This window comes from Chiloscyllium punctatum, chromosome 16 (assembly GCF_047496795.1).
Source record: "Chiloscyllium punctatum isolate Juve2018m chromosome 16, sChiPun1.3, whole genome shotgun sequence".
NCBI classification, from domain to species: Eukaryota; Metazoa; Chordata; class Chondrichthyes; order Orectolobiformes; family Hemiscylliidae; genus Chiloscyllium; species Chiloscyllium punctatum.
This window is the reverse complement of record NC_092754.1, coordinates 28758178-28783591: the sequence shown is the minus strand read 5'-3', so window position 1 is coordinate 28783591 and position 25414 is coordinate 28758178. Positions and strand designations below refer to the sequence as shown.

General features: G+C 44.7%; 1 protein-coding gene across 1 annotated transcript in view; it reads left to right on the top strand.

Annotated features, from left to right (window-relative positions):
* Window positions 1–25414, top strand: part of LOC140487119 (forkhead-associated domain-containing protein 1-like) — a 250670-nt gene that overhangs the window by 12033 nt on the left and 213223 nt on the right. Inside the window, exons 5-12 of the mRNA XM_072586640.1 lie at window positions 1687–1775; window positions 3788–4021; window positions 8102–8225; window positions 9228–9358; window positions 11141–11218; window positions 14522–14626; window positions 16943–17050; window positions 19641–19727. Of these exons, the coding sequence (XP_072442741.1) occupies window positions 1687–1775; window positions 3788–4021; window positions 8102–8225; window positions 9228–9358; window positions 11141–11218; window positions 14522–14626; window positions 16943–17050; window positions 19641–19727 (956 nt within the window). The remainder of the gene's footprint in view (window positions 1–1686; window positions 1776–3787; window positions 4022–8101; window positions 8226–9227; window positions 9359–11140; window positions 11219–14521; window positions 14627–16942; window positions 17051–19640; window positions 19728–25414) is intronic.

The following is a 25414-nucleotide window of genomic DNA, read 5'->3' as shown; positions in this document are numbered from 1 at the left end:
GGGCTCCCAACTGTGTTCCTTCTGGTGTTGGGGGACCAGTACAATAAAGGGAACCCATTCACCATCATCCCTTGGGAGTCCTGGGAGCGCTTTCTCCCTCAGCACTGTCTCCTGAGCCCAGTTCATGGTTGGTCAGCAGCAATTGGACTCTGCACACTGCAGCTGTTGTACAAAGAAATACTTTTCTCCATGAGCTCAGATTCAGCAAGGATAAGTTCAGTTTAAGGTACTGTTTGATTCATTGTGAATTCTGCCCACCTTCTACCCTTTTCCCAACCTCAGCTTGTAAAACCAACCAAAGGGTCATCTGTCTCCCAACTAGTTGTGGGATCTTGCTGTGCTGGTTGTGCTCACACTACGGATATCTGTCCCGCTGAATTAAAATAACTTTGTGAAACATTCTGAGAGGTTTTAACCCACGTGGTTGGAGTGAGATGTGAGAATGCAAGTGTAGTCTGTTCAGATATAACGCGATAATTCCTTTCCTTTGCGATCCCATGTTGTAAGAAAATTGAGTAATTGCAGCACTATTTAATCCAATGGGACCAGAATCACATTATAGCCAATACAGGTAAGGAACGTTCACATTTTACAAATAACAGTCGAAATTCTTAATTTGCATTATAGCCAATTCACATCGAAGAAACATGCATTATAGCAGAATTGACTTGTAGAATATTTTGAAAACCAGCCCCATGTATGAATAAAGAAACCAAGTATTCTGATCAAAAACAAGGACGTCACAGTGTGGAGTGACATTCAGCCCATCTTGCTGTGCTAGCTCCTTAACCGGATTACCTCAGCCACTGAGCTTTGCTTTATCAAATAATCTCTACTTGTATACTGCAGTGTTCACTGCAGGCTGCAATGAGATGGATTTTCTACCCCAAAGAGACGTGGCAGTACAATCATTGAGCATATTCCAAGAGAGAAGTTGATAAATTTCCTTGTGTGGGTAAGTGGGGTTGAGGCTATTAATCTAAATGAGTGCTGGAGCAGCCTTGAAGGGTAGAATGATTGACTCCTGTTCCTATCAATGACCATCTGCTTTAGTCACATGAGTTGACAGAGGAATGTTACCTAAGATAAGAGAACTTTATGTTCATCATTAACACTGCCCTGAGCAAGCACAAAGCCTTAATCTAACAGCTTACCCTCAGGGCAGTACCTCAGAGTGAGTAGCACTCCCTCAGTACTGCCCTGGAAGGTCACCCTTGATTATAAATTCTGGAATCAAGCTTGAATTCAAAGACAAACATTGTTACTGTTACGTCAATCAATAAAGGTATTGCATTCCCCCTCTTGAACTGAATGCCCCTCTCCTCTAACACTGGCTTTCTAAACATCCTTGTACTTTATATTTTTTGTACACTGATCCCTTCTGATCCTGCAACACTGCCAATCCAACTTTACCCTCCATCATGGACAGCTCCTTGTCAGGCTTGATGTCACTGGAAATATCTCCCCTCCACTTGCCCACCTCCCTGCCTCCGTTAACAATTCTTCTCAAAAGCCTCCTCCACAACCTCATCACAACTTCTCTATTCTCCTCCCCTTCTCCCATACTCTCCACATTTTGCTCTTCATTACGAAGCAACGTGAGATATCTGTGCAAGTGGGGAGCACAAACGTGGTGCTGCTCTTGGTGGTGGCGACGTGAATAATAATTTGCCTTCTCGTTAACAGGAGCCTGGACTAATACCCCGGGTCGATCTGTGGGAAATGGGGTCCCTTTTTGCAACTCTCAGAACCAGGAAATGTTCTTGCAAGAGAAGGTGAGAGAATTATGCAATTCCTGCCCCAAACCCCAATACAGTCCTAAACTTTGCTCATCACAAAGTTAGTGCTACTACTGCTGGTAGCTCCTCCTGCTGGCAGAGGTCTGCTATAACAGCATTCCCCACTCACACTATCCTCACGCATCCACTATGCCTCACCCTACAGTTGTTCTGTGACATTCATCATCCAACAACATCTAGACTGACTCCTCTTTCAGCTGCCCTCCACCTTGCCCTCTAAAAGAGCTTTGAGCAATTGGATATAACACTGATCAAACTGAGTCATTGATTAATTTTGTTCCTTTTCTGTGAAGATTTTATGCTCCCTATGTTTCTCTCTGTTCCAGTTTGTGTTTTCACTTGTTTTGTTTTTGAGGTGTGAGCTTGTGAGAGGTTCTATATAAGTGTAAGTTTATCTTTTTCCCTACCGGTATAACAATACTGTGGCTTTATGTATTTTGTCTTGGTTTTGTTTTTAAAGAGAGATTTTAAGGCAGAGGTGCCAAGCTGTCTGTTGAAAACTTGTCAGATAAACGGATTGTGAGACCTTGGTTTTTTTTTAAATGTTGGAATAATAGAAGCAACCTGAATGGGTGGGGTCAACTCCAACAGAACCAGGATTTTTAGTATTAGTTTTCAGTAGAAGCTACTGGGGTCTTGAAGGTGCGTAAGCTGTTTCTTCCCTCTCTCGGTTTATAGCTAAGAACTGGTGCTGCTGGAGTTGTATGTGAGACAATCTGTTTTTCTGAATTTGCCTTTGTGAAGGGTATGTTTATGGGATGTTACTATACGGGAACAGTTGACAATTCAGTAGCTAACAAATCTATTATTTTATTCAGTTTTCCAATAGAGTTAATTATTCCCACTTCTGCTTGCTCCTGTCTGAATTTTAATTTAGTGTGTGAATAAAGTGTGTTTCACTTCAAGCCTTGTAGTTTGACCAGTCGACTTGCATCCGGAACACAACACCTGGCACTTACCTTTGAAAATAAGAAAAGTTAGGGTCTAGGCTGTATTCCAAATGTGTTGAGGGGATTTGGTCTGGTTCATAACACCCAGGCTAGGGGTATTTTCCAAACTGGCCTGTTCAGATGTAGGTGGGACTTGAATGTGAGCCTCTTGGCTCAGAGGTAGGGGCACTACCAACCACCACAGGAGGACTCATTGGTTACCTGTTAAAACATTTAATTTCCTTGCTTAAGTTGTTGGTTAGGCCACTTTTGGAATATTGCGCGCAATTCTGATCTCCTTCCTATCAGAAGGATGTTGTGAAACTTGAAAAGGTTCAGAAAAGATTTACAAGGTTGTTGCCAGGGTTGGAAGGTTTGAGCTGTAGGGAGAGGCTGAATAGGCTGGGGCTGTTTTCCCTGGAGTGTCGGAGGCTGAGGGGTGACATTATAGAAGTTTATAAAATTATGAGGGACATGGATAGGATAAAGAGACAAAGTCTTCTCTCTGGGGTGGGGGAGCCCAGAAATAGAGGGTATAGGTTTAGGGTGAGAGGGGAAAGTTATAAAAGAGACCTAAGGGGCAACTTTTTCACAAATGTATGGAATGAGCTGCCAGATGAAGTGGTTGGGGCTGGTACAATTATAGCATTTAAAAAGGATCTAGATGAGTATGTGAATAGGAAGGGTTTAGAGGAATGTGGGTCAAGATTAGTGTGGTGCTGGAAAAGCACTGCAGTTCAGGCAGCATCTGAGGAGCAGGACAAATCGACGTTTTGAGCAAAAGCCCTTCCTAACTCCTGATGAAGGGCATTTGCCCGAAACATCGATTTTTTCTGCTCCTCGGATGCTGTGCTTCTCCAGCACCACTCTAATCTTGACTGTAATCTCCAGCATCTGCAGTACCCACTGCTGCCTTCGAGGGATATGGGCCAAGTGCTGGCAAGTGGAGCTAGATTAGGTTAGGATGTCTGGTCGTCATGGACGCATTGGGCCGAAGGGTCTGTTTCCGTGCGGTACATCTCTATGACTCTAATTGGTTGTTTGGACTTCGAATTACAGGAGCATCAAATCCTCCGACTGGGAGATGAAATAATCCGTCTAAGTTTTTTCGAAAGTGAGTCCAAGCGTAAAGACACCGTCATTGCCAGCTTGCGAGATGAGGTTTCAGCCTTGAGACTGCAGCTATCCCAGGTGACTCCCAGCCAGAGTGACTTGGAAATCACGCAGCAGTTACTGACACTCGGCTGTGATATTGAAGCTAAACAGGAGCAAATTGAAACACTGAAAGATGAGGTACTATGTTTGCCTGCTTTGTTCGCTGTGTACTTCACTCTTGTTTGGTGCATTCAGACTAAAATGAGTTGAGATAAAACCTGGGCCCAGAGGATTCCTATCGGTGATGATTGTGTACAGTGGTGGCCGGAGTTATCCAGAAGCTTAGTTTGATACGTTTTAACTTGTTTCATTGCAACTTTTACATTCCTGCAGTGGCCGCGGTTGGCTTGCTGGGGTTTGGTCACAGCACCCAGACACAAATTAAAGAGAAGGTATAAAATAAAATTCGCCTGTTCAGGTTGACAAAATCTTGTCACGGTCTGCATCCTTGTTCGCACAGTTTAGAATGCTAATAGTTCACATCGCGGCCTCCAAAGCAAGTCTGACGCCAAGCTTCTCAAACCAGAAGAACGGCAGAAAATAAGAAATAGGGGCGGGAGTAGGCCATTTGGCCTATCGAATCTCCCGCCATTCAGTCAGATCATGGCTGATCTGATTGTGGACTGAAGTCCACTTTCTGCTTTCCCCAATACCCAGTGATTGCTGCTTTGTCACTCAGTAACCCAGCTTAACTTGCTGTGAGTCTGTTTAATGAGGCAGACAGGGAAGAGAATTCCAAAGACTAACAGCCCTCAGAGAAGGAATTCTCCCCCATTTCCATCTGAAATGTATGACCCATCTCCCCTTATTTTTTATTCGGTTTTCCCATGCTTTTACATTCCCCCACAGGGGGACGCATCCCCCCAGGGCCTTACATGTTTCAAGAAGATCACCTCTCGTTCTCAACTCCAACCTGCTCAATCTTTTCCTCATAAGCCAACCCGAGAGTCCCGGGGATCAGCTGAGTGAACCTTCTTTAACCTTTTCCAATATAAATCTAGGGCGACCAAAGCCTGGACACAACTGTACATAAGTGCAGTCTCACCATTGCCATGTACAGCTATTGCGGGACTTTCCCACTTTAGGGTGGTCAGTTAGCTCAGTTGGCTGGAGGGTTGTTTTCCGATGCATCGTGGTGCCAACGGTGCCGGTTCAATTTCTGTATCAGTTGAGATCACCATGAAGGACCTGCCTTCTCAACCTTGTTCCTTGCCTGAGGTGTGGTGACCCTCCGATTAAACTGACCCCGAGTTACCTCTCCCTGAGGAGTGAGCAGCCCTCTGGGTCCTTACCTTATCCTGAATCTACATTCTACCCCACGCAATAAAGTGCAACATCCCACCTGCCTTCCCAATGACTTGCTGATTCATGATTTAGAGATGCCGGTGTTGGACTGGGGTGTACAAAGTTAAAAATCACACAACACCAGGTTATAGTCCAACAGGTTTAATTGGAAGCACTAGCTTTCAGAGCGCTGCTCCTCCATCAGGTTGTGGAGTATAAGATCTTGAGACACAGAATTTATAGCAGAAGTTTACAGTGTGATGTAACTGAAATTATACATTGAAAAAGGCCTGGATTGTTGCTGATTCATGCAAAAGGACACCCAGATCCCTCTGTAGCTTTCTGTGGTTTCTCTCCATTTCAATCATATTCTGCTTCTCTATTCTTCCTGCTAATGTGAAAACCTCACACTTTCCCACATTGCACTCCATCTGTCAATTTATTGCCCATTTGCTGAACCTATCTATGTTCACTTGTGGACTTGTAGTGCAGGTACACATGTGAAGAATGCAGTCTGACTGTGATCATTGGATGAAATCAGATTAAGCTACCCTGGTCATAGAGAAGAAGGCTAATAGCATGCTGGCCTTCATAACAAGAGGAATTGAGTATAGAAGCAAAGAGGTGCTTCTGCAGCTGTACAGGGCCCTGGTGAGACCACACCTGGAGTACTGTGTACAGTTCTGGTCTCCAAATTTGAGGAAAGACATTCTGGCTATTGAGGGAGTGCAGCGTAGGTTCACGAGGTCAATTCCTGGAATGGCAGGATTGCCTTACACTGAAAGACTGAAGTGACTGGGCTTGTATACCCTTGAGGTTAGAAGACTGAGAGGGGATCTGATTGAAACGTATAGGATTATGAAAGGATTGGACACTCTGGCAGGAGGAAACATATTTCCGCTGATGGGGGAGTGCCGAACCAGAGGACACAACTTAAAAATACGGGGTAGACCATTTAGGACAGGTATGAGGAGAAACTACTTCACCCAGAGAGTGGTGGCTGTGTGGAATGCTCTGCCCCAGAGGGCAGTGGAGGCCCAGTCTCTGGATTCATTTAAGAAAGAATTGGATAGAGCTCTTAAAGACAGTGGAGTCAAGGGTTATGGAGATAAGGCTGGAACAGGATACTGATTGGGAATGATCAGCCATGATCATATTGAATGGCGGTGCAGGCTTGAAGGGCTGAATGGCCTACTCCTGCATCTGTTGTCTATTGTCTAGAGTCATTGAGGTCTCCAGCATGAAAACAGGCCAACTTTCCCATGCCACCCAGTTTTCACAGTTTAAGTGAGTCTCATTAGCCTGTGCTTGGCCCATCCCCCTCCATGAACCTGTCTAAACCTTTCTTAAATGATGAAATTGTACTCACTTCCGTCACCACCCTCTATCAGCCCATTCCAGACACTCACCAGCTTCTGTGTAAAAACATTGCCCCTCTGGACTCTTTAGTATCTCTCCCCTCTCACCTTAAACTATGCCCTCTAGTTTTAGACTCCCCTGCCTGTTAGCTACCTTTTTATTCCTCTCATGATGTTATATACCTGTATAAGGTCACCCCTTAGTCTCCTATGCCTATTGAACCTCTCCTTATAACTCAATTTCCAGCCCAGGTAACACCTCAGTGAATCTTTTCTACACTCTTTCAAGTTTAATAACATCCTTTCAGTATCTGGGCGACCAGAACGTCACGCTGTACTCCAAATGTGACCTCACCAACGTCTTGTCCAGCTGCACCAAGACATCCCATCTCCTATACTCCATACTCTGACCCACGAAAGCTAGCATGCTGAAAGCCTTCTTCACCTCCCTGACTACCTGTAACTCTGTTTTTCAAGGAGCTATAAAACTGTAGCCCTAGATCTCTTTAACACACCCCAGGGCCCTGCCATTGTCTGTGTAAATCCTACCTTGGTTTGCTTTACTAAAATGCATTTATCTAAGTTAAACTCCCTCTGTCTTTACTCAGCCCACTCACCCAGTTAATCAAGATCTCGCTGAATTCCCAAGTAACCTTCTTCACTGTCCATTATACCACCAATCTTGGTGTTATCTGCAAACGTACTAACCATACCTCCTAAATTCTCATCTAAATCATTTATATAATTGATGAGTAACAGTGGATCCAGCACCGAACTTTGTGGCACACCACTGGTCACAGGTCTCTAGTCTGAAAAACAAACCTCTACAACCACTCTCTGTCCTCTACTGTCAAGCTAATTTTGTATCCAATTGGCTAGCTGTCCCTGGATCCTGTGAGATTTAACCTTACTCAACAACCTATTATGTGGTATCTTGTCAAAGGCCTTGCTAAAGTCCATGTAGACAACATCTACCACACTGCCCTTATCTAATTCTTGGTCACGCCTTCACAAAACTCAATCAAATTCATGAGACATGATTTCCCACACACAAGCCATGCTGTCTGTCCCAAATGAGTCCTTGCCTCTCCAAATATCTGTAGATCTTGTCTCTCAGAATCCCCTCTCTCAACTTACCCACCACAGATATAAGGCTCACTGGTCTGTAATTCCCAGGCATTTCCTAGCAGCCTTTCTTAAATAATGGCACATTAACCACCTTCTGATCTTCGGGCACTTCGCCTGTGGCTGCTAATAATCCCAATGATCTCTGCTAGGGGCCCTGCAATTTCCTCCCTTTGTCCCACAAACTCCTGGGATATACATTATCAGGTCCGGGGGATTTATCTCTACCTTAATGCAGTTTAGGACTTCCGAGCACCATCACCTCTTTCGATTTCCCTCTCCCCGGTCTGGGAATGGTTAGGCCAATTGTATGAGCTCTGTGAGTGACACATACAGACTGCATCTCGCAGCCACCTCGCCTCTACCAATCGTCAGGTACCACACTCCAGTTGTGTAGAGAATGGGTGCTGGTACAGGGTGATCAGTTATCTCATTCACTCTTTGCTTCAAGATAACCAAACTTCAGAAAGGCCCCAGTGAGGTGATGCGGCATTCTCTGACTGAAAAAGACCTGGAGATCACGAAACTGAAGAGTGAAACTGAAGACCTGAAGAAAGACAATAATATCCTCTCAGGTAGGACACTGAGACTGTGGGCAATTTCCTGACTGCATGGGCAACTGAGTGACAGAAGGTTAGTTGCCGAGGGAGTGGGTAGAGGGGCATTAATGAAGGGGGTCAGGGCAAGGGTGTTAATGGATTGGGTCAGTGCAGGGGAAGGACTAATGGATGGGGTCAGGATGGAGGAGGGGGTTAATGGATGAGGTCAGAGTCAGTTTTCTGCCACCAAACTATTCTTGGCTCATTGGAGAAGTGAACTGAGCAGGAACTATGGCAATCCACTGCCTGGAGCCCATCCATGAACACACAATGTCTGAATGGGCGAGGGATTACATTCTCTTCATGGGCCCCATTCCAATTCCTTGCTGCGTTACACACGTCTGCGCGCCCCGCCTTCTCCCTGTAACCCTTGATCCCTTACTAATTAAGAACCTATCACCATCTTAAATACACTCAAAGACTTGGCCTCCACAGATACACCACCCTTTGGCTGAAGAAACTCCTCCTCACTGCACTTCGACAGGGTTGTTCTTTCACTCTCAGCTGTGCCCTCAGGCCTTCGTCTCCCCCACTAATGGAAACATCATCTGCTCATCCACTCTGTCCAAGTCACTCACTCTTCTGTGTGTTTCAGTAAGATCAGGCCTACCCCCTCGGCAATCTTTCTACCATTGAGTACAGACCCAGAATCCTTGATCGCTCCTCACATGACATGCCATATGACAAGTTAAAATGGTGGCTTAGTAAAGGAGCCCTTGCCAGTTACTGAGGTAGAGAGATGGAAGTTCAAATCTTGCCCGAGGCTGGTGGGTGGATCACCTGGGTGACAGTGGCCCACCTCCTTAGTTTCCACGACACCAATGTCTGACCAGCATTAGACTGGGTCAGCGAGGCAGACGGGTTTAGGTGGGTCAATACCATCAGGCCTGGGACAGATCAGAGTTAACCACGGACCCAGTAGGAAGGTTAAACTATTGTCCCATCCCACTTGACAATTTTCTGCTCCCCCTTGGACAGGGCTGGTGACCAGTTTGCAGCGTGACATTACAGCCAAAGACCAGCAACTGCTTCAGCTCCAAGCAGAGGGAGAGAAACTGAGGGCAGAGATCCGAGACAAGGAGGGACAGCTAGCGGCCATGTCAGCCAAGGTAGGCACTGGGGCAGGAAGGAAAGGGCATGATTTAAATGGATAAAAATCCACTGAGGTAGAAGCTTTAATCTTAGGGAAGGCAATGGCTCAGTGATGTTGTCACTCGGCTAGTAATCCACAGACTCAGGTAATGTTCTGGCAACCTGGATTCAAATCTGGCCTTGGCAGATGGTGGAATTTCAATCCCATAAAAATCTGGAATTAAGCTTCTGGTGATGATCATGAATCCAACTGTCAGGAAAAATCCATCTGTTTCACTAATGTCCTTCAGGGAAGTGTGAGGACGAAATTTGGGTATGACATGAGCTAACCTGTAAATCCACGGGAAATCCCAGCTAGGATTAGCATGAGGTAAAGAGCCTTAGGTAATTTCAGAAGCAATAATCAGATGAATCATTTAAGATCCCTTTTCATTTACTTGATTCAAAAAAGTAGTCAGGTTAAAAGAAAAGTTAATGAAACACAGATTCTGATGCAGCAAACAGAGTTTCTGTGAAAATGCAACGTGGTTGATTCAGCATTAATCCTGAGGCCTCATTTGATTGTGATGGTGACCCTGCACCTTACCGAGAAGGACAAAGCAATGGGGTTTAGAGTTGGATGAGAACGCAGCACAGGCTTCAGAGAGAAGACAGAATGACACCTGGGGAGACAGAGAGTGTGGTTAGCACTGCTGCCTCACAGCGCCAGGGACCCAGGTTAAATTCCCGCCTCGGGCAACTGTCTGTGTGGAGTTTGCACATTCTCCCAGTGTCTGCGTGGGTTTCCTCCGGGTACTCCAGTTTCCTCCTACAGCCCAAAGATGTGCAGGTTAGGTGAATTGGCCATGCTAAATTACCTGTAGTGTTAGGTGCATTATTCAGGGATGAATGAAGGGAAATGGGTCTGTGTGGGTTGTTCTTCGGAGGGTCGGTGTGGACTTGTTGGGATGAAGGGCCTGTTTCCATACTGTAGGGAATCTTATCTAAAACGAAACATGTGCCTTGCCGCTTTTTGGAATGTGTGAAAAACACACAATTGGAATTTAAGCAAAGGTACTACCTATGTAATTTGCAATATATTAATATCTGAGTGGAGTTAGAGTGCTAGCTCGGAATCTTTTCTGGGATGGACTCAACAACATTGGTTCAATAAACAATCGCTGACTTGTAGCTCGAGGCTCCTGAGATTAGTTTGCAAATAATTTACTACGACAGAGCCACCATCCTTACCCAGTCAGGCCTACATGTGACTCCAGACCCACGGCAATTTTGTTAGGGTCTTCACTGCCCTCTGGCCAATTAGGGATGGGGAATAAATGCTGGCCTCATCCACGATACCCCTTTCCCATGAACAAGAAAAAATAAGCTGGAGCTGGCCGAATGGCCTACTCCTTGTAAGTTTTTGTAAAACAGAGGAGGGGAACTGTGGCCTACTCTCATGCCTTGATTGCTATTCTGCCCCCACCACTGTGTTCAGCTTATTCAATATAACCCTGAGATTAGCTGTGATCCATTTTGTTCTGGACTGAGTGGGCAGGCAGCCTCTGTGGTGAGAGAGAGAGAGAGAGAAACTGTATTAATGTTTCACATCAGTGCCCTTTGCTGACTAAAATCCGTCAATCTGAAACATTGTCACTGGATAAAAAAGGTTTTTACCTTCTGGGGAGGGTTAACATTTTCAGAATACATTTCAATATTTTAAAGCTGTTGTTTTCAGAGGATCTTGGACTTATTTTGAGTGAGTCTCTCTCAGACCTCTTTGCGTTAAGTTTCTAATTTTAAAATCCTTGCTGCTTCAGTTTTCCAGATTGCGAGAATCAAGAGACCACCAGGAGGAGCTCGTGAGCAAAGAAAAGGAGCTGTTGACCCACAGGCATGTGAGTGTAAATAGTAATGTGCAACTCCATCATAGAGTCATAGAGATGTACAGCATGGAAACAGACCCTTCGGTCCAACCCATCCATGCCGATCAGATGTCCCAACCCAATCTAGTCCCACCTGCCAGCACCCGGCCCATATCCCTTCTGGAAGCATTTAATTTCCTCTGATTTTCAGCCCTCTTTTTTGATTAGATTAGATTCCCTACAGTGTGAAAACAGGCCCTTTGGCCCAACAAGTCCACACCGACCCTCCGAAGAGTAACCCACCCAGCCCCATTTCCCTTTGACTAATGCACCTAATACAGTGGGCAATTTAGCACAGCCAATTCACCTGACCCGCACATCTTTGGACTGTGGGAATAAACTGGAGCAAACCCATGCAGACACTGGGAGAATGCGCAAACTCCACACAGACAGTTGCCCGAGGTTGGGTTCAAACCGGAGTCCCTGGCGTTGTGAGACAGCAGTGCTAACCATCGAGCCACCGAGCTGCCCCCTTTAGTCTTGAAGGTCCAGCTTCTGGTTTGCAAATTGTGAGTGGGAGTTTTAGTTGATAGCCCTCTTGCCTCTGCTGATAGGCCATTGCAGTTCTGAGGGAGCGCTGCCTTGTTAGAGGTGACATCTTTTATATGAGACTTCACACTCGTCTCCTCGCTCAGGTAAAAAAACCCTTTGGCACTGTTTTCACAAAGAGCTGTAGAGTTCTTCTCAATGTCCTGACCAATTTTTATTCTCAATCAACATGGAAAGGAAAACAGATTATCTAGTCATTATTGTACTGCTGTTTGCATGAGCTGGCTGTGTGCAGACTGACTGCAGTGCAGTGTTTCCCACATGACAGCAGCATCTACATTGTACAAACCCCTTCATTAGCCCTGCAGTACGCTGGGATGTCCAATGGTTGTGAGGGGTGCTGCTATATAAATGCAAATCTGTCTTTTCTTCAACACTTTATAACCAATTTGCCACAGCTATTGTAACATGGTCCTTAACTTTCAGTGATTGAATTAATTCAAACAAAAATACTGTATGTGGGATTCAGGGTAGTGTCCCAGCATTGGTTGAAGATTGGTTAGTTAAAAGTAAACACGCAGGAATATATGGGTCACTGTCACGTTGGCAGGTAGACGGACTGTAGTGGAGTGTTGCAAAGATCGGTGCTTGGCCTCCAACTGTTCACAATCTACGTCAATGATCCAGAGGTGGAGACAAAACGTAAAGTTTCCAAATCTGCAAAAATCATGAAAGTAGTGGCAGTGTGGTGTGTTGTGAGGATGACACACCTGGATGTGGACAGGCTGAGTGTGTGTGTGTTGTGAGGATGACACACCTGGATGTGGACAGGCTGAGTGTGTGATGTAGATAAGTGTGAGGTTATCCACTTTTGTAGGAGGATTGGAGATACTGAGTATTTCTTAAATGGTCTAAGTTTGGGAAGTATCGATGTGCAGAGGAGCTGGGTGTTCATGGTCACTAATACGGAGTGACCACCATATCCGTGGAATCATTGTCCGCAGTTTCAGTTACCAGTAGTTTATCATGGCCCAAACATATTATGTGGAATGTTCCAGAACCAGGAGCAGGGGGCTGCTGGGAAGGTAAATTTCCCATTTCAATGAATGGGTTTGCTTCTATCCGTGGTTTTGGGCTTCTGCTGAAGGTATCCCACATGGATACGGGGGGGCGTGGACACTACTGTAACTGAAAGCTGACATTGCGGTGCTGCTCTTGATAAGGTAAATGGTGCCTTGGCCACTGGGATTATTGGGCTGAGTAATCCAGAAGACCAGTGTAATGTCTGGGGGCCTGGGTTCAAATCCCACCATGACAGATGGTGAAATTTGAATTCATAATAAACCTGAAGGAGTGAGCTAGCCATTTAATCATTGTTTTAAAAAATTGTCTGGTTCACTAAAACCCTATAACAAAGCAAATCTGTTGTCCTGGTCTGGCCTCCAGATCCAGAGTAACGTGGGTTGTAACTACCATGTGGCAATAAACACTGGCCCAGTCAGTGGTACCCACATCTCCCGAATGAATTTTTAAAATTATTGGGAGAGGATTTGAGTACAGGAGTCTGTCTTCAATGGGGTAGAGCTTTGGTGAGAGGACACCTGAAGTATCGTGTTCCCTTTCCGTTCCCTTGCCTTTTGGATAAATATTTTTTCGACAGAAGGAGTGCAGTGAGGGCTTGATGGACTCATGTCTGGGATGGTGGGACTGTTCTATAATGAGAGAGACTGATGAAAATGGGGGCCTGTGTCACCAAGAGTTTAGAAGCCGTGATCTCACTCACATTTAGAATTTTCTTCAAAGTGCGTGGCAGAGTGAATGCAGTAAAGATGTTCCTTTGGACAAGGGGCTTCTAGAACCAAACATTGCAATGTCAGGATAAGGAGCAGGCCATTTGGAATGGAAACGAGGAGGAATTTCTTCCCTGTGAGGGGAGTAACTCTTTGGAATTCCCCAATCCAGAGGTCTGTGGATGTATGCTCATTGAATGTATTCAAAACAGAGGCCAATAGATTTCTAGATACTAATGGCATCGAGCTATAATGGGATAGCATGGTAAGATGATGTTGAGATAGATGATCAACCATGATTTTAGAATGGCTGAACAGGTTCAAGGGGCTGAATGGCCTGCTTCTGTGTCGTACAAAGCTTCGAATGGATCCAGCCTCTGTGGTCATACTGTTTTGAGGTACATGGAAAGAAGGAACACCAGGGAAAAGGAAGGTGAAGGAGTTGGTTGGATTGTAGTGCTCCTAATGGCCTGTGAGGGTTGGGGGCAGTGGAAGTCAGATTAGACTAGCAGTCTACATAATGGACCAGGCAAAAGCTGCGTGTACAAATCAGACATGGGGTGAGGACAAACTGTTTCCTTTCTCCAGGATGGCCCAGATTCCAACCAGTCGTCTCATGGTATTTAGGTAATAAAAAGAACCAAATACATCACTAGTTGGGATTGGGTTGGTCAATTGCAGACTGGCTAAAATACCTGATGGGAATAAATTAGGGGTTGGTGGTGGAGAAAATGTTGCTTATAAATGAGGAAATAGCAGCTGAATCTCAGATGTGAGTGAAGAGATACCAGTTGAAACTTTAATTGTGAAGATATGGAAATAGATGAATATTCTGGAGTGTTTCCAGTAACCGTTCCCTGCCAACGCACAGACCGCACGTAGCGTCCAGGAAGAGAGGGTTCAAGGAGCTGAACGGTCTTTTCTCAGCCTCTCTGAAATTTAAATAAGATGAAAGGAAATAAATGGAAAACTAATGCCCCCTCTGTGTTTGTGCCAGAATGCGAATCAGCTGGAGAGTCGGATGAAGGAGTTGGAGTCAGAGGTCAAGCAGCTCCGTAGTCAACAGGATGACATGAAGACCAGTGCATCTGAGGAGAAGCAGGTAAGCACCAGGAACTCCGATGATTAATCCCAAAGCTTCCCCAAAGACGTTCCCTCATGCTGAGGTACCTTTCCATAGTTGACCTTGAGTGACATCCACCCAAATCTCATGCTCAAAGTGTGAGACAGAGCAGTCTGCACCAATCCTGACTTTACCTTCGCCTCCAAAATCCATACTTCCGCGCACATCTCTACTTCCCAGTGGGAAGTAGTAATCTAGAGCAGGTGTCCTGGACAATTTTCTCGTATCCTGTTCATCCCAGGTTCATTGAGGCAGCTTGTAGATGCTGGTTTGGCTAAAAGTCAATCCCATCGGTCAAAGCTGAGACATTCCTGAACTGAGAGCTTCCTGCTCAAAGCTGAGACTTTCCTGGGCAATTTACTCTCTTTATGAAGTGACTGTAGAAACCTGAAGGTCTGAACTTTAATAAAATGCATGGAGATGGTACAATGAAACTTATATGCAAGGTGGTTAATGGTAAGGAGAGGCGGGACAGGCTGGGACTTTTTTCACTGGAAGTTAGGAGGTTGATGGGTGACTTGATATAGGTGTATAAAATCATAAGAGGTTGGGGGATTTCAAGTCTGGGGGGATATATTTTAAGGTGGGAGGAGAAAGATTTAAAAAGACAATTTTTTTTTTACTCAAAGACTGGTTCATGTGTGGAATGAATTTCCAGAGGAAGTGGTGGATGTGGATGTATTTACAATGTTTAAAAGACATCTGGAGGTACATGCATAAGAAATGTTTGGCGGGATATGAGCCAAGCGCAGGGAGGTGGCACTAGTTCAGTTTGGGATGATAGTTGGCCTGGACTGGTTGGACCGAAGGGTCTGTTTCTGTGCAGTTTGACTCTATGATTCTATAAGTGGTTGGTAAAATATGCCATGTTTATGTACCTCCAAATCAGGAGCTACAGTAGCCCATTCAGCCCCTCAAGCCTACTAGTCATGGCTAAACTGGTTACGGAAAGGGAGCTTAACCTTTGGTTTTCCAATGGGAATGAACCGATTAAACACCAAGTTGCAATTGGATCCAGTGGGGGCTTAGCTGGAATGATAACTCAGTGTAGTATTTGTATCAATAATCTCAGCCTAATATTATTGATTCCTGACTAAATTATCAATAAAACACAATTTTTAAAAAATATTATGGACTCTGAAAACTTACTTGAAGCTATTCACAAAATGAAAGCCAAGAATTGACCTATTGTATATTTTATGTTTTGGAACAGTGCACAGAAGACTCTCATGTCTATGTGTGTATGATTTCATGACCAATGGTTTAAAGTATGTGTTCCATACCTCGCTGTCTGCACTTTGTTTCCTTTTAGCCAGTCCACATCCAGGCTTAACTAGTCAAACACAGTGAGCATCAATAGTAAACAGACTCAGCTAATCAGGGACAGAACAATTGAACATTGTATGACCTATGGCTCAGTACATCATAAGTATGTAAGAAAGGTAAAGATGACTGAAAAGCCATTTAGCCCAACAAACCTTAACCCTTCGATAGCCCCAATTTCCTGTTAGAAATGTGAACGGTAAGCAACTGTGCTCAGCTTGGTTCAAGAGAAGGGTCACTGGACCCAAAACATTTACTCTGCTTTCTCTCATGGATGCTGCTAGACCTACTGGGTTTCTCCCAACAATTTCTGTTGTTGTTGTTGTTGTTGTTGTTCGTGTATGGAGGAACTTCCTGAGGAAGTGGTGAATGCGGGTACTATTACAATGTTTAAAATTCATTTGGATAAGTACATGAAAAACAACGTACATGAAAGAGCAGCACAGTGGTTAGCACTGCTGCCTTGCAGCACCAGGGACCCGGGTTCGATTCCAGCCTTGGGTGACTGTCTGTGTGGAGTTTGCACATTCTCCCCGTGTCTGTGTGGGTTTCCTCTGGGTGCTCCGTTTTCCTCCCACAGTCCAAAGATGTGCGGGTCAGGTGAATTGGCCATGCTAAATTGCCCCATAGTGATAGGTGCGTTTGTAGGAAGTGAGTCTGGATGGGTTACTCTTTGGAGGGTCGGTGTGGACTTGTTGGGTCAAAGGGCCTGTTTCCGCACTGTAGGGAATCTAATCAGGAAAGGTTTGAAGGGATATGGGACAGGAGCAGGCAGGTGGACTAGTTTGGGATTGTGTGCCACATAGACTGGTTGGATTGAAGGCTATTTCTGTGCTCAATGACTGATTGCATTCCAAAATAGTTTATTTTATGCAAATTTTCTGAGACGCATCTAATGAGGCCTGTGTTCCTGGCTCCATTCTCCTGCTTGTTCTTGAACCAACTTACTGCAATGCTTCTCTTTTGTTTCAGGCCCGAGAGCAGCTTCAAGATGAGTTGGAGAGGACCAGGCTACTGCTTCAGGAGATGGGCCGAAGGGAGAGACTGGTGAGGGTCGACCTGGAGCAGGCCCAAGCCAAGGTTAGAGAGAAAGCTGCCGTGTTTGCCCAGAGACTCGCAAGCTCAGATCACGGCTAAAACACGTGGAACTGGACCAACATCTGGGGGAAGGCCGGGGAGGGAATGGCTTCAAGAGCCATGCTGTAGAATTGGCCAAAGGCTGCCAAGAGTTGAGTGCAGCCAATGTGCTCAACGTGTCTCAGTTGGTGGTTCTGACTCAGAAGAAAGTGTGTGTGTCCCAAAGATGTTGAAGCCTGCTTCACATATCACTGTCATTCAATACTCTATGGCCAACCTGCCACATCTGAGCTCATCCTAAAATACCGCTGTATACATCCTGACTCACCACAAGGCCTGTTCACCAATTGGCCCGGATCTCACTTTGACCGCCAGCCCAGCAACACAACTATTTTTATGAATCCTCATCCTTATGTTCAGATCCCTCCATGGCCTCATGCCTCTCTTTTTCTGTTACATCCTCCAAACCTGTCATCAGTAATAACTTGCATTTATAAAGTGCCTTTAACATAAGAACCATCCCAACGGTCCTCCAAGAAAACTGACCCATTGAGCATCCCTGATGTTTAGCACTCCACCATTGGTGGTTAGCTGCTGAGCTCAAACTCTGCAATTCCCTCACTATTTCTCTATTCCTTTGCAAGATGTACCTTACCACGTCTTCCCTCGAGTAAGCGTTTATTCAAAGTTTTTACTATGTGGCTTAATATCAAATTTTGTTTGATAACACAATGCGGAAGCAGTTAGGGTGCTTTTACCAAGAAGCTACATAAATGCAAGTTGTGGCTGTCACTTTTATACACATCATGACATGAATATAGAACAAAAGCTGTATTGTGAGAATGAAATATTGTTGCATTGTGGACGGTACCATCTTCAAATAAGATGTCAGCTAAGGCATCTGGTCCCCTTGGACTCCATGTCAATGTCATCCTGGTAGCAAGGCCAACTCATTCCTCAACGGCAGATCTGTGTCTAAACATAGCAAGATTCTGAGGTAGGACTTGGTTTCTGGGACAAAATAGTTGCCTTCGGTCAGGTTCTGTTGAGTTGTGTGTCAAACTATTGGATAAAGTTGGGTTTCACTGATCAGGATAGTTAAACCACGGCTAATATCTCCATCACTCATTTCATTGGGAGAGAAAGATGGCCTTTCGATAACGCATGTCTCTCAGGATGTAGCAAAGTAGTGAATTATTTATTCATCTTGTGGGAAGAGCATAACTGGAGACCATCAATATAAGATAGTGTTATAGACCAGGCCAGATCCCCTCCATACATTTCAAGAAAGTAGCCCAGCCCCTAACTTTTCTGTTTTGAGCAGGTGTAAGGTGAATATTCCAGGAGGGATGCAGCTAGTCAAAACCCGTTGGATTTAAACAAAACAGAATTTTTTTACAGAGTACCAAATGAAGCACAAACAAAAGAGAACAGAATACAGAATAACTTAATCTTTTCGAAAACCCAACAGACTATCCCAACTTAATGATACTGTTCCAAATTCCTGCAACAATCCCCATAAACACCCCTTGGCAAAAAAGATAAAATCAAGCACAGGGTCTGACAGGAGAGAGAGAGACTCAATATGGAACACCTTCTTCCATGTCGCTGTTTCTTTTGGATTCCCAGCTAATAACTGACCAGCAGCTCTGAGCAGCCAGACTGCTCAAGCTCAACCAAACCGGTGAAAAGCTGAGCTGGGAGAAACAACCATTCCCCTTTCATTGCACAAGTGTTTGATTAAAACCTTAAAAGCTTCTTCAGGTAGATAAACCCAGACATTTCGGAAGCTGTATATTTGTAACACCTCTGAAAAACTACCCTAGGTCAACCTAACCTTGTTAAAGGAGCATCATCATCACAATAGTCACCTGTAAATCCAACAGAGAATTCAGGATAAACTGCTTTACCTAACGAATGGGTCAAAATGTCATGTGGGTGCTCATAGTGGACAGTCCTGATGTATTTAGAAAGCAGCTGGATGAGAGGATGAGCACAGGTAGAGCACAGACTCCAGCATGGACTGGTTGGGCTGAAGGTCCTGTTTCTGTGTCATATATCCTACCTAACTTAATGTAAGGTGCAATCCCATTTGTTAAGTTCGACTATATAAATACCAGTTTGAGCTCAACAATAGCCCACGGGGTGCCCAGTTCTGGCAATATTGTTGTGATGATGATTAGAGACAGAATATTGGTCAGGATAACTCGCTGCTCCTCTACACATATTATGCCGTCTTCATGTCAGCACAAATCACCCTCACACAGGAGACTGGGCCTCGGTTTGAATCTTTGTAGAATGACAGCTCCCCATCCTTAACAATGCAGCATATATTTAATATCGAATTAATACCGAGCAAAGGCCCGAAACTTGGAATGGAACTCTACAATCTTCTGACTCAAGGCCACTTTGTGACCAGCTGAACCAAGGTGTCACTTAAAGGAGGGCTTTCAGAGGTATTTCTTTTGTTAAGTTGAACCCGCTGAGGGATATGTTTGTATTGGAGTGACAGCTGCTTGGCAATTCAGCTGTAATATTGCACTTGAGTGTGTGTCCCGATATCAACCTAAAATATCCTATTGTACTTATGCAGCTGGAGCGATTCCGAAGCCGTATCATGCAGACCACGTACTCTGCTCCAGGAGTTCAATCTCCTACGGAGGCTCTTTCAGATGAGCAGGTGGGTTCCTGTTATTGTAGCAATGGGTCCAGCTCTTTATTGCTGTACAGGGGCTAAGGAAAAGATCAGACTCAAAGAGCATGGTCCTGAGATACACTCAGAGAAACTGCTTCCACTCCCTCTGGTTTGGGTTGTGCTAACTGTCCCTGGTTTATACTTTCTTGGCAGATTGAGACAATAATGCGTCAGAATATTTAACGTTCAAATGAGCCAAACCGGGATTCAGTTTAGTATCTTATTTCAGAGATGACATCTTCAAAACTGCAGCACTCTGTCAGTACCACACTGAGCATGTCACCTCACTGGAGTGAACAAGGAGGAAGTGAGGACTGCAGATGCTGGAGATCAGTGAAGAGTATGGTGCTGGTTGGCCCTTCCTGATGAAGGGCCTCTGCCCGAAACGTCGATTCTCCTGCTCCTCACTTTCTCCTGGAAAAACACAGCCGGTCAGGCAACATCCGAGGAGCAGGAGAATCGATGTTTTGGGCGGGAGCCCTTCATCAGCAATGAGCCCATTCCTGATGAAGGGCTTATGCTCGAAACATCGACTCTCCTGCTCTGCGGACGCTGCCTGACCGGCTGTGCTTTTCCAGCGCCACACGTTTTGACCATTGGAGTGAACCCACGACCTTCTGGCTCAGAGGCAACAGGTCCACAAACTGAGTTGGAACAGTCTCCATTTCTAATATCGATCGAATACAGCACAGTTACCTGCACCCTAACACAGAGCAGGAGTTGATGCTGGAACCTTCAAGTCTTTACTGTGAAGATACTGAGTCCCTTAACCAGCCCGAACTCTTGGGGCAGCATCTCAGGTGAAGTGACGTTCAACACAAAGTGAGCAGCTTTTGGTCTCCTTATCTGAGGAAGGCTGTTTTGGCGATGGAGGGAGGGCAACAAATGTTTACCAGGCTGATTCCTGAGGTGGCAGGACTGAAATATGAGGAGGAACTGGATTAGTTAGGACTTGGGTTTCGAATAAGGAGGGGGCAATCTCAAATAAAGCTGTACGATTGTAACAAGACCAGACAGGAGAAATGCAGGAAGGATATTCCTGCTGATCAGGGAGTCCCAAACCAGGGGTTCACATTCTAAGGATATGGGATAGACCATTTAGTACAGAGATGAGGAGAAATGTCTTCACCCAAAGAGTGGGGAGTCGGTGATGTTCTCTGGCATAGAAAGTAGCTGAGGTCAAAACATGGAATGTTTTCAAGCAAGAATTAGATATAATTCTTCGAGCTAAAGGGATCAATGGGTGTGGGGAATAATCGGAGCAGGGTACGGAGTTGAATGATCAGCCATGATTGAATGGCAGAGAAGATTCAAACGGCTGAATGCCTTATTCTGGTGCTATTTTTCATTGTTTCTGTACCACCTCAACAATAGGGTGGGAGTCTTGGAATGTGCTAGCAGGGGCACCATTTCAGCCTGGCTTTGGGCAGCCCAGTACAGTAGCAAGATTTGGTTACATTGTTATGTTCTGTGTTTTTATAACTTCATTCACTGCCCACGTGTATCTGGCTCTATACCGCTGAATCCAAGGAGGCACTGCTGAGGGAGTGCTGCATTTTCAGATGTACCAACTTGGAAATGAGACATTAAAGTGAGATTCTCATGTGGATATAAAACTTTGGGTGGCATTATTGGAAGAAGTGAAGGATATTTTTCCAAGATGGCGTGGAGAATATTTATCCATGAGTCAATACCCCTAAATAAAACTTGCTGATGATCCCATTGTTCCTTTTGGGGAGTGGATGTTTCTAAAATGGCTTCCTGCATTACCAGTGTCATTGAAAAGTATTTCATTGTCTGTAAATTGGCTTTGGGGGTGCTGGAGGTCAGGAGAGGCGCTACATGAGTGAAAGTCTTCCTGTCTGATTGTTGCCCATGAACCTATTCTGGATGTTATCAGGTTTTGCTGTATGTTGCACAATTCAGACTGAACCAACACTGACTGTCTAGGCTTGTACCGGATGATTGGCCATTTGGGTCAGGAGTTTTCCCATGAAAAATCAACATCTTAATGCTTAATGAAATTGCAGTTAAAATGCATTCTGGAGTAGTAAGTTTCTCACAAATGGAGTAATTCCCAGAGGCTGCTTTATGAGTCGGTTTAAAGAATGTGAGGCAGCCTTGTTCATTTACTTTGCTGACGCACGTTGCTAGTGTTCACGTTTAAGCCTTGTTTTCTTCCAGTAGTTATCTGATTAATGAGTAAATTGTATTTTTGCATTATAAAGATCCTATGTTCTGGGAACGTGCTGGAGTCGAAACAGTATCATGGAAACTTGATATTGCAATGAGACTATATAATAAAAGTCACTGCACTTAAAAGTAACTCATTGTACGTGAAGTGTTTTTGAGAGATGATAAGTTTGTACACCCACTCTTGCTGTCAGTACAGTGGCTGTAGACAGGCAGGGGGCTGGAAGAACACAGCAAGCCAGGCAGCATCAGGACTGTGCCAGCTATATCCAGTTATAGAATCTTGAAAGGGTTACTGCTCAGAAGGAGGCCATTTGGCCCATTATATCTGTGCTGCTTCTCTGCAAGAGCAACTCACCTCGTGTCACTTCCCTGCCTTTACCCCATAGCCCTGCAAAATTTCCTCTTTCACATAATGATTCTTTTGAATGCCATACTTGAATCTAACCCCAGCATATTCTCAGGCACCACATTCTAGATTTTAACCAATTGATACATAAAAAAATAATGTCTTCAGGTTGCCATTACTTTTTTTGCCGATTTACTTTAAACCTGTGTCCTTTCAATCCTTCTGACAACATGGGCGGCATGGTGGCTCAGTGGTTAGCACTGCTGCCTCACAGCGCCAGGCACCCAGGTTCAATTTCCAACCTTGGATGACAGTCTGTGTGGAGTTTGCACATTCTCCCCGTGTCTGCGTGGGTTTCCTCTGGGTGCTCTGGTTTCCTCTCACATTCCAAGATGTGCCGGTCAGGTGAATTAGCCATGCTAAATTGCCCATAGTGTTAGGTGCAGTAGTCAGGGGTAAATGTAGGAGAATGGGTCTGAGTGGGTTCTCTTCAGAAGGTAGATGTGGACTTGTTGGGCCGAAGGGCCTGTTTCCATACTGTAGGGAATCTAATCTAACAGGGACAGCTTCTCCCTGTCAATCCTAGAACAGAGCACTCATGATTTTGAATCCTTCTATGAAATCTCCTCTCACCCTTCTTTCCTCCAAGGAGAAATGCCACTGTCTCTGAGCTGCCTGCCTATCTGAAGTTCCTTACCCATTCTTGGAAATCTTCTTTGAACCATCTCCATTGCGTTCAGATCCTTCCAAATGTGTGGCTTTTGGAATTGTGCATAATTCCGAAATTGTGCAATACCTTCCACAGGTTTATCATAACTACCTTGCTTTTTTTCTCTACACCTCTGTTTGTAAAATACAGATTCTGGTATGTGTTATTAAACATCCTGTTCACCCTGCTGTGCCACTTTCTGTGTATGCATACTTCAAATTTATCAATACTCCATTTCCAGTTGCTAGATGTGTTAGTATGTTCACTTTGCTAATTTTGATCCCATCTCCTCTCTTTAATTATGTGTGTGAGGTCTAACCAACCTTGATCTCCCAAGTACTGCTTTATGAATCCAAGGTGTTCTCCTTAAAACATCATTGTGCTTGCACACATTCTCTGAGACTCTGGTCAAAACATTTGCTTCATTCTAGATTTCTCTGTGTCATATAACACTCACTTCATAATTCCGCAGTTAGGCATCATCAGCATTTGTGCTTTCTACTGTTACCTCATTCCTCCACCTCTCTCTCCAAGTCTCTACCCACTCTACCCACCCCACCTTCCTGATGAACACCGTCCTTTCAAACTCTCAGACTATGCAGAGTTTGTGATCTTGGTGCTTTAATCAATCTCTCTGATCTAACTCTGAACTCATTTTGAGGAGTTTGATGTTGTCTACTCTTCCTTTCTTCAGTGTGAGTGTTCCCTCCCCTGGGGAAGGGTCCTATTGTAACGCTTCTTCTGAGAAATACTTCCACATTCCTATTGGTTCATGTTCAATTAAATGACTGTGTAATAAGTATTTCTGACAATCTCTTGATCTATAAAAATCCTATGTGATCTCAGTTGCTATGGCTGCTCTAATCATTCTTTCCTTTTGTTGATCTCTTATCTCTCTGAACTGTATCCCTGGTAACTCTTGTGTTCTTTTATTAACATTTCTGACTTGGGTGTTTCTTTGCTCTTAGTTCACACTTTTTCACACTGTTACAGACTGAAATAACTTCATGGAGATGGGTATCCAGTCACTCTTTATTTCCCGTCACTGAATTTGGCCTGAAGCTATGGGTGGCTCTGCCTTCTCCTCAAGTAGACTTAGCAGGGGTTTGTGGTTCCTTATTATCAGAAACATACACCCATAAAGGTATTGGTGGAACTTTCTGACTCCAACTATGACCACCAAATCTTCCTTCTCTATGTGGGTGCATTTACACTCTGCATTAGCCAAAGTACTGGATGCATATACTATTGGGGGTTGCTCTCCACCGGGCCACTTATAAACTAATACTACCCAATACGATGCGGCAAGGCATTACATGTCAATACCAGATCTTATTTGGGATCGTAGTGTGCCAACACCTTAGAGGACGTTCTTTCACTTTCCCTGAAAGCTGTGGCTTGGCTATATGACCCAAGGCTGATCCCTTTTTAAAGAGTTGATGAAAAGGAGTCAGGCTGTGTATGAACTTTCCTTAATAATTTAGCAGGGAGGACCTGGACTCTGGTACGGATGTGGGAACCAGCGCGCCTATGATTGCCCTCACTTTATCTTCCAACAGGTACAACCCAGTCTCATCAATTCTGTAGCCTAAGCAGGTCACTTGAGGCGACTGGAACACATATTTCCTTTCTATGGCATATGTCCGCTTTGGAGAGATGTCTAAGGACAATGTCCAAGTTCCCTAAGTGCTCCATATTGGTCTTTCCCATTCTTAGCACATCATCTAGATAAATGGTGATCTGCAGTAGACCTTGTAAAATGTTCTCCATCAGCAATTGAAAAAATTGCACAGGCTGACCATCCCTAAATGGCAGTCTCATATATCGGTACAAACTCTTCTGGGTATTAATTGTATCATACTTCTGGGAATGCTAATCTAACTGCAGTTGCACGTACACATGATCCATGCCCAGCGTCGTGAAGGATTGGGGGTTTGTACAGCTGTGAAAAACAGTTTACTGTTTGTTTAAAACCCCCATAAAGATGAACCAACCCATTGGGCTTCATCATTAGTACGACTGGTGCTGCCCATTCCTCAAACTGGACCGGTTTGGAGATTTCTTCGCTTTCCAGCCTTCTAATTTCTCCCTCTACTTTTGCCCATAAGGCAAATGGTACTGGGTGGGCTTTGCAAAATTGTGGAATTGCCTCCTGGTCAACATGCGAGGTGGCCTTCACTCCTTTGATAGTCGCTAGATGTCGAAAAATATCCATAGTGTTAGGTGGATTAGTCGGGGTTAAATATAGGGGGGGGGTGGGTTTCTCTTTGGAGGGGTCAGTATGGACTTGTTGGGCTGAAGGGCCTGTTTCCGCACTTGTAGATAGGTAATCTAATCTAATTCCCCTGGTTCTCCAATTGCCGAGTAAACCAATAGCATCTCAGAATTAAAGGACGCTTGGGCTCGTAATATTCCTTAACT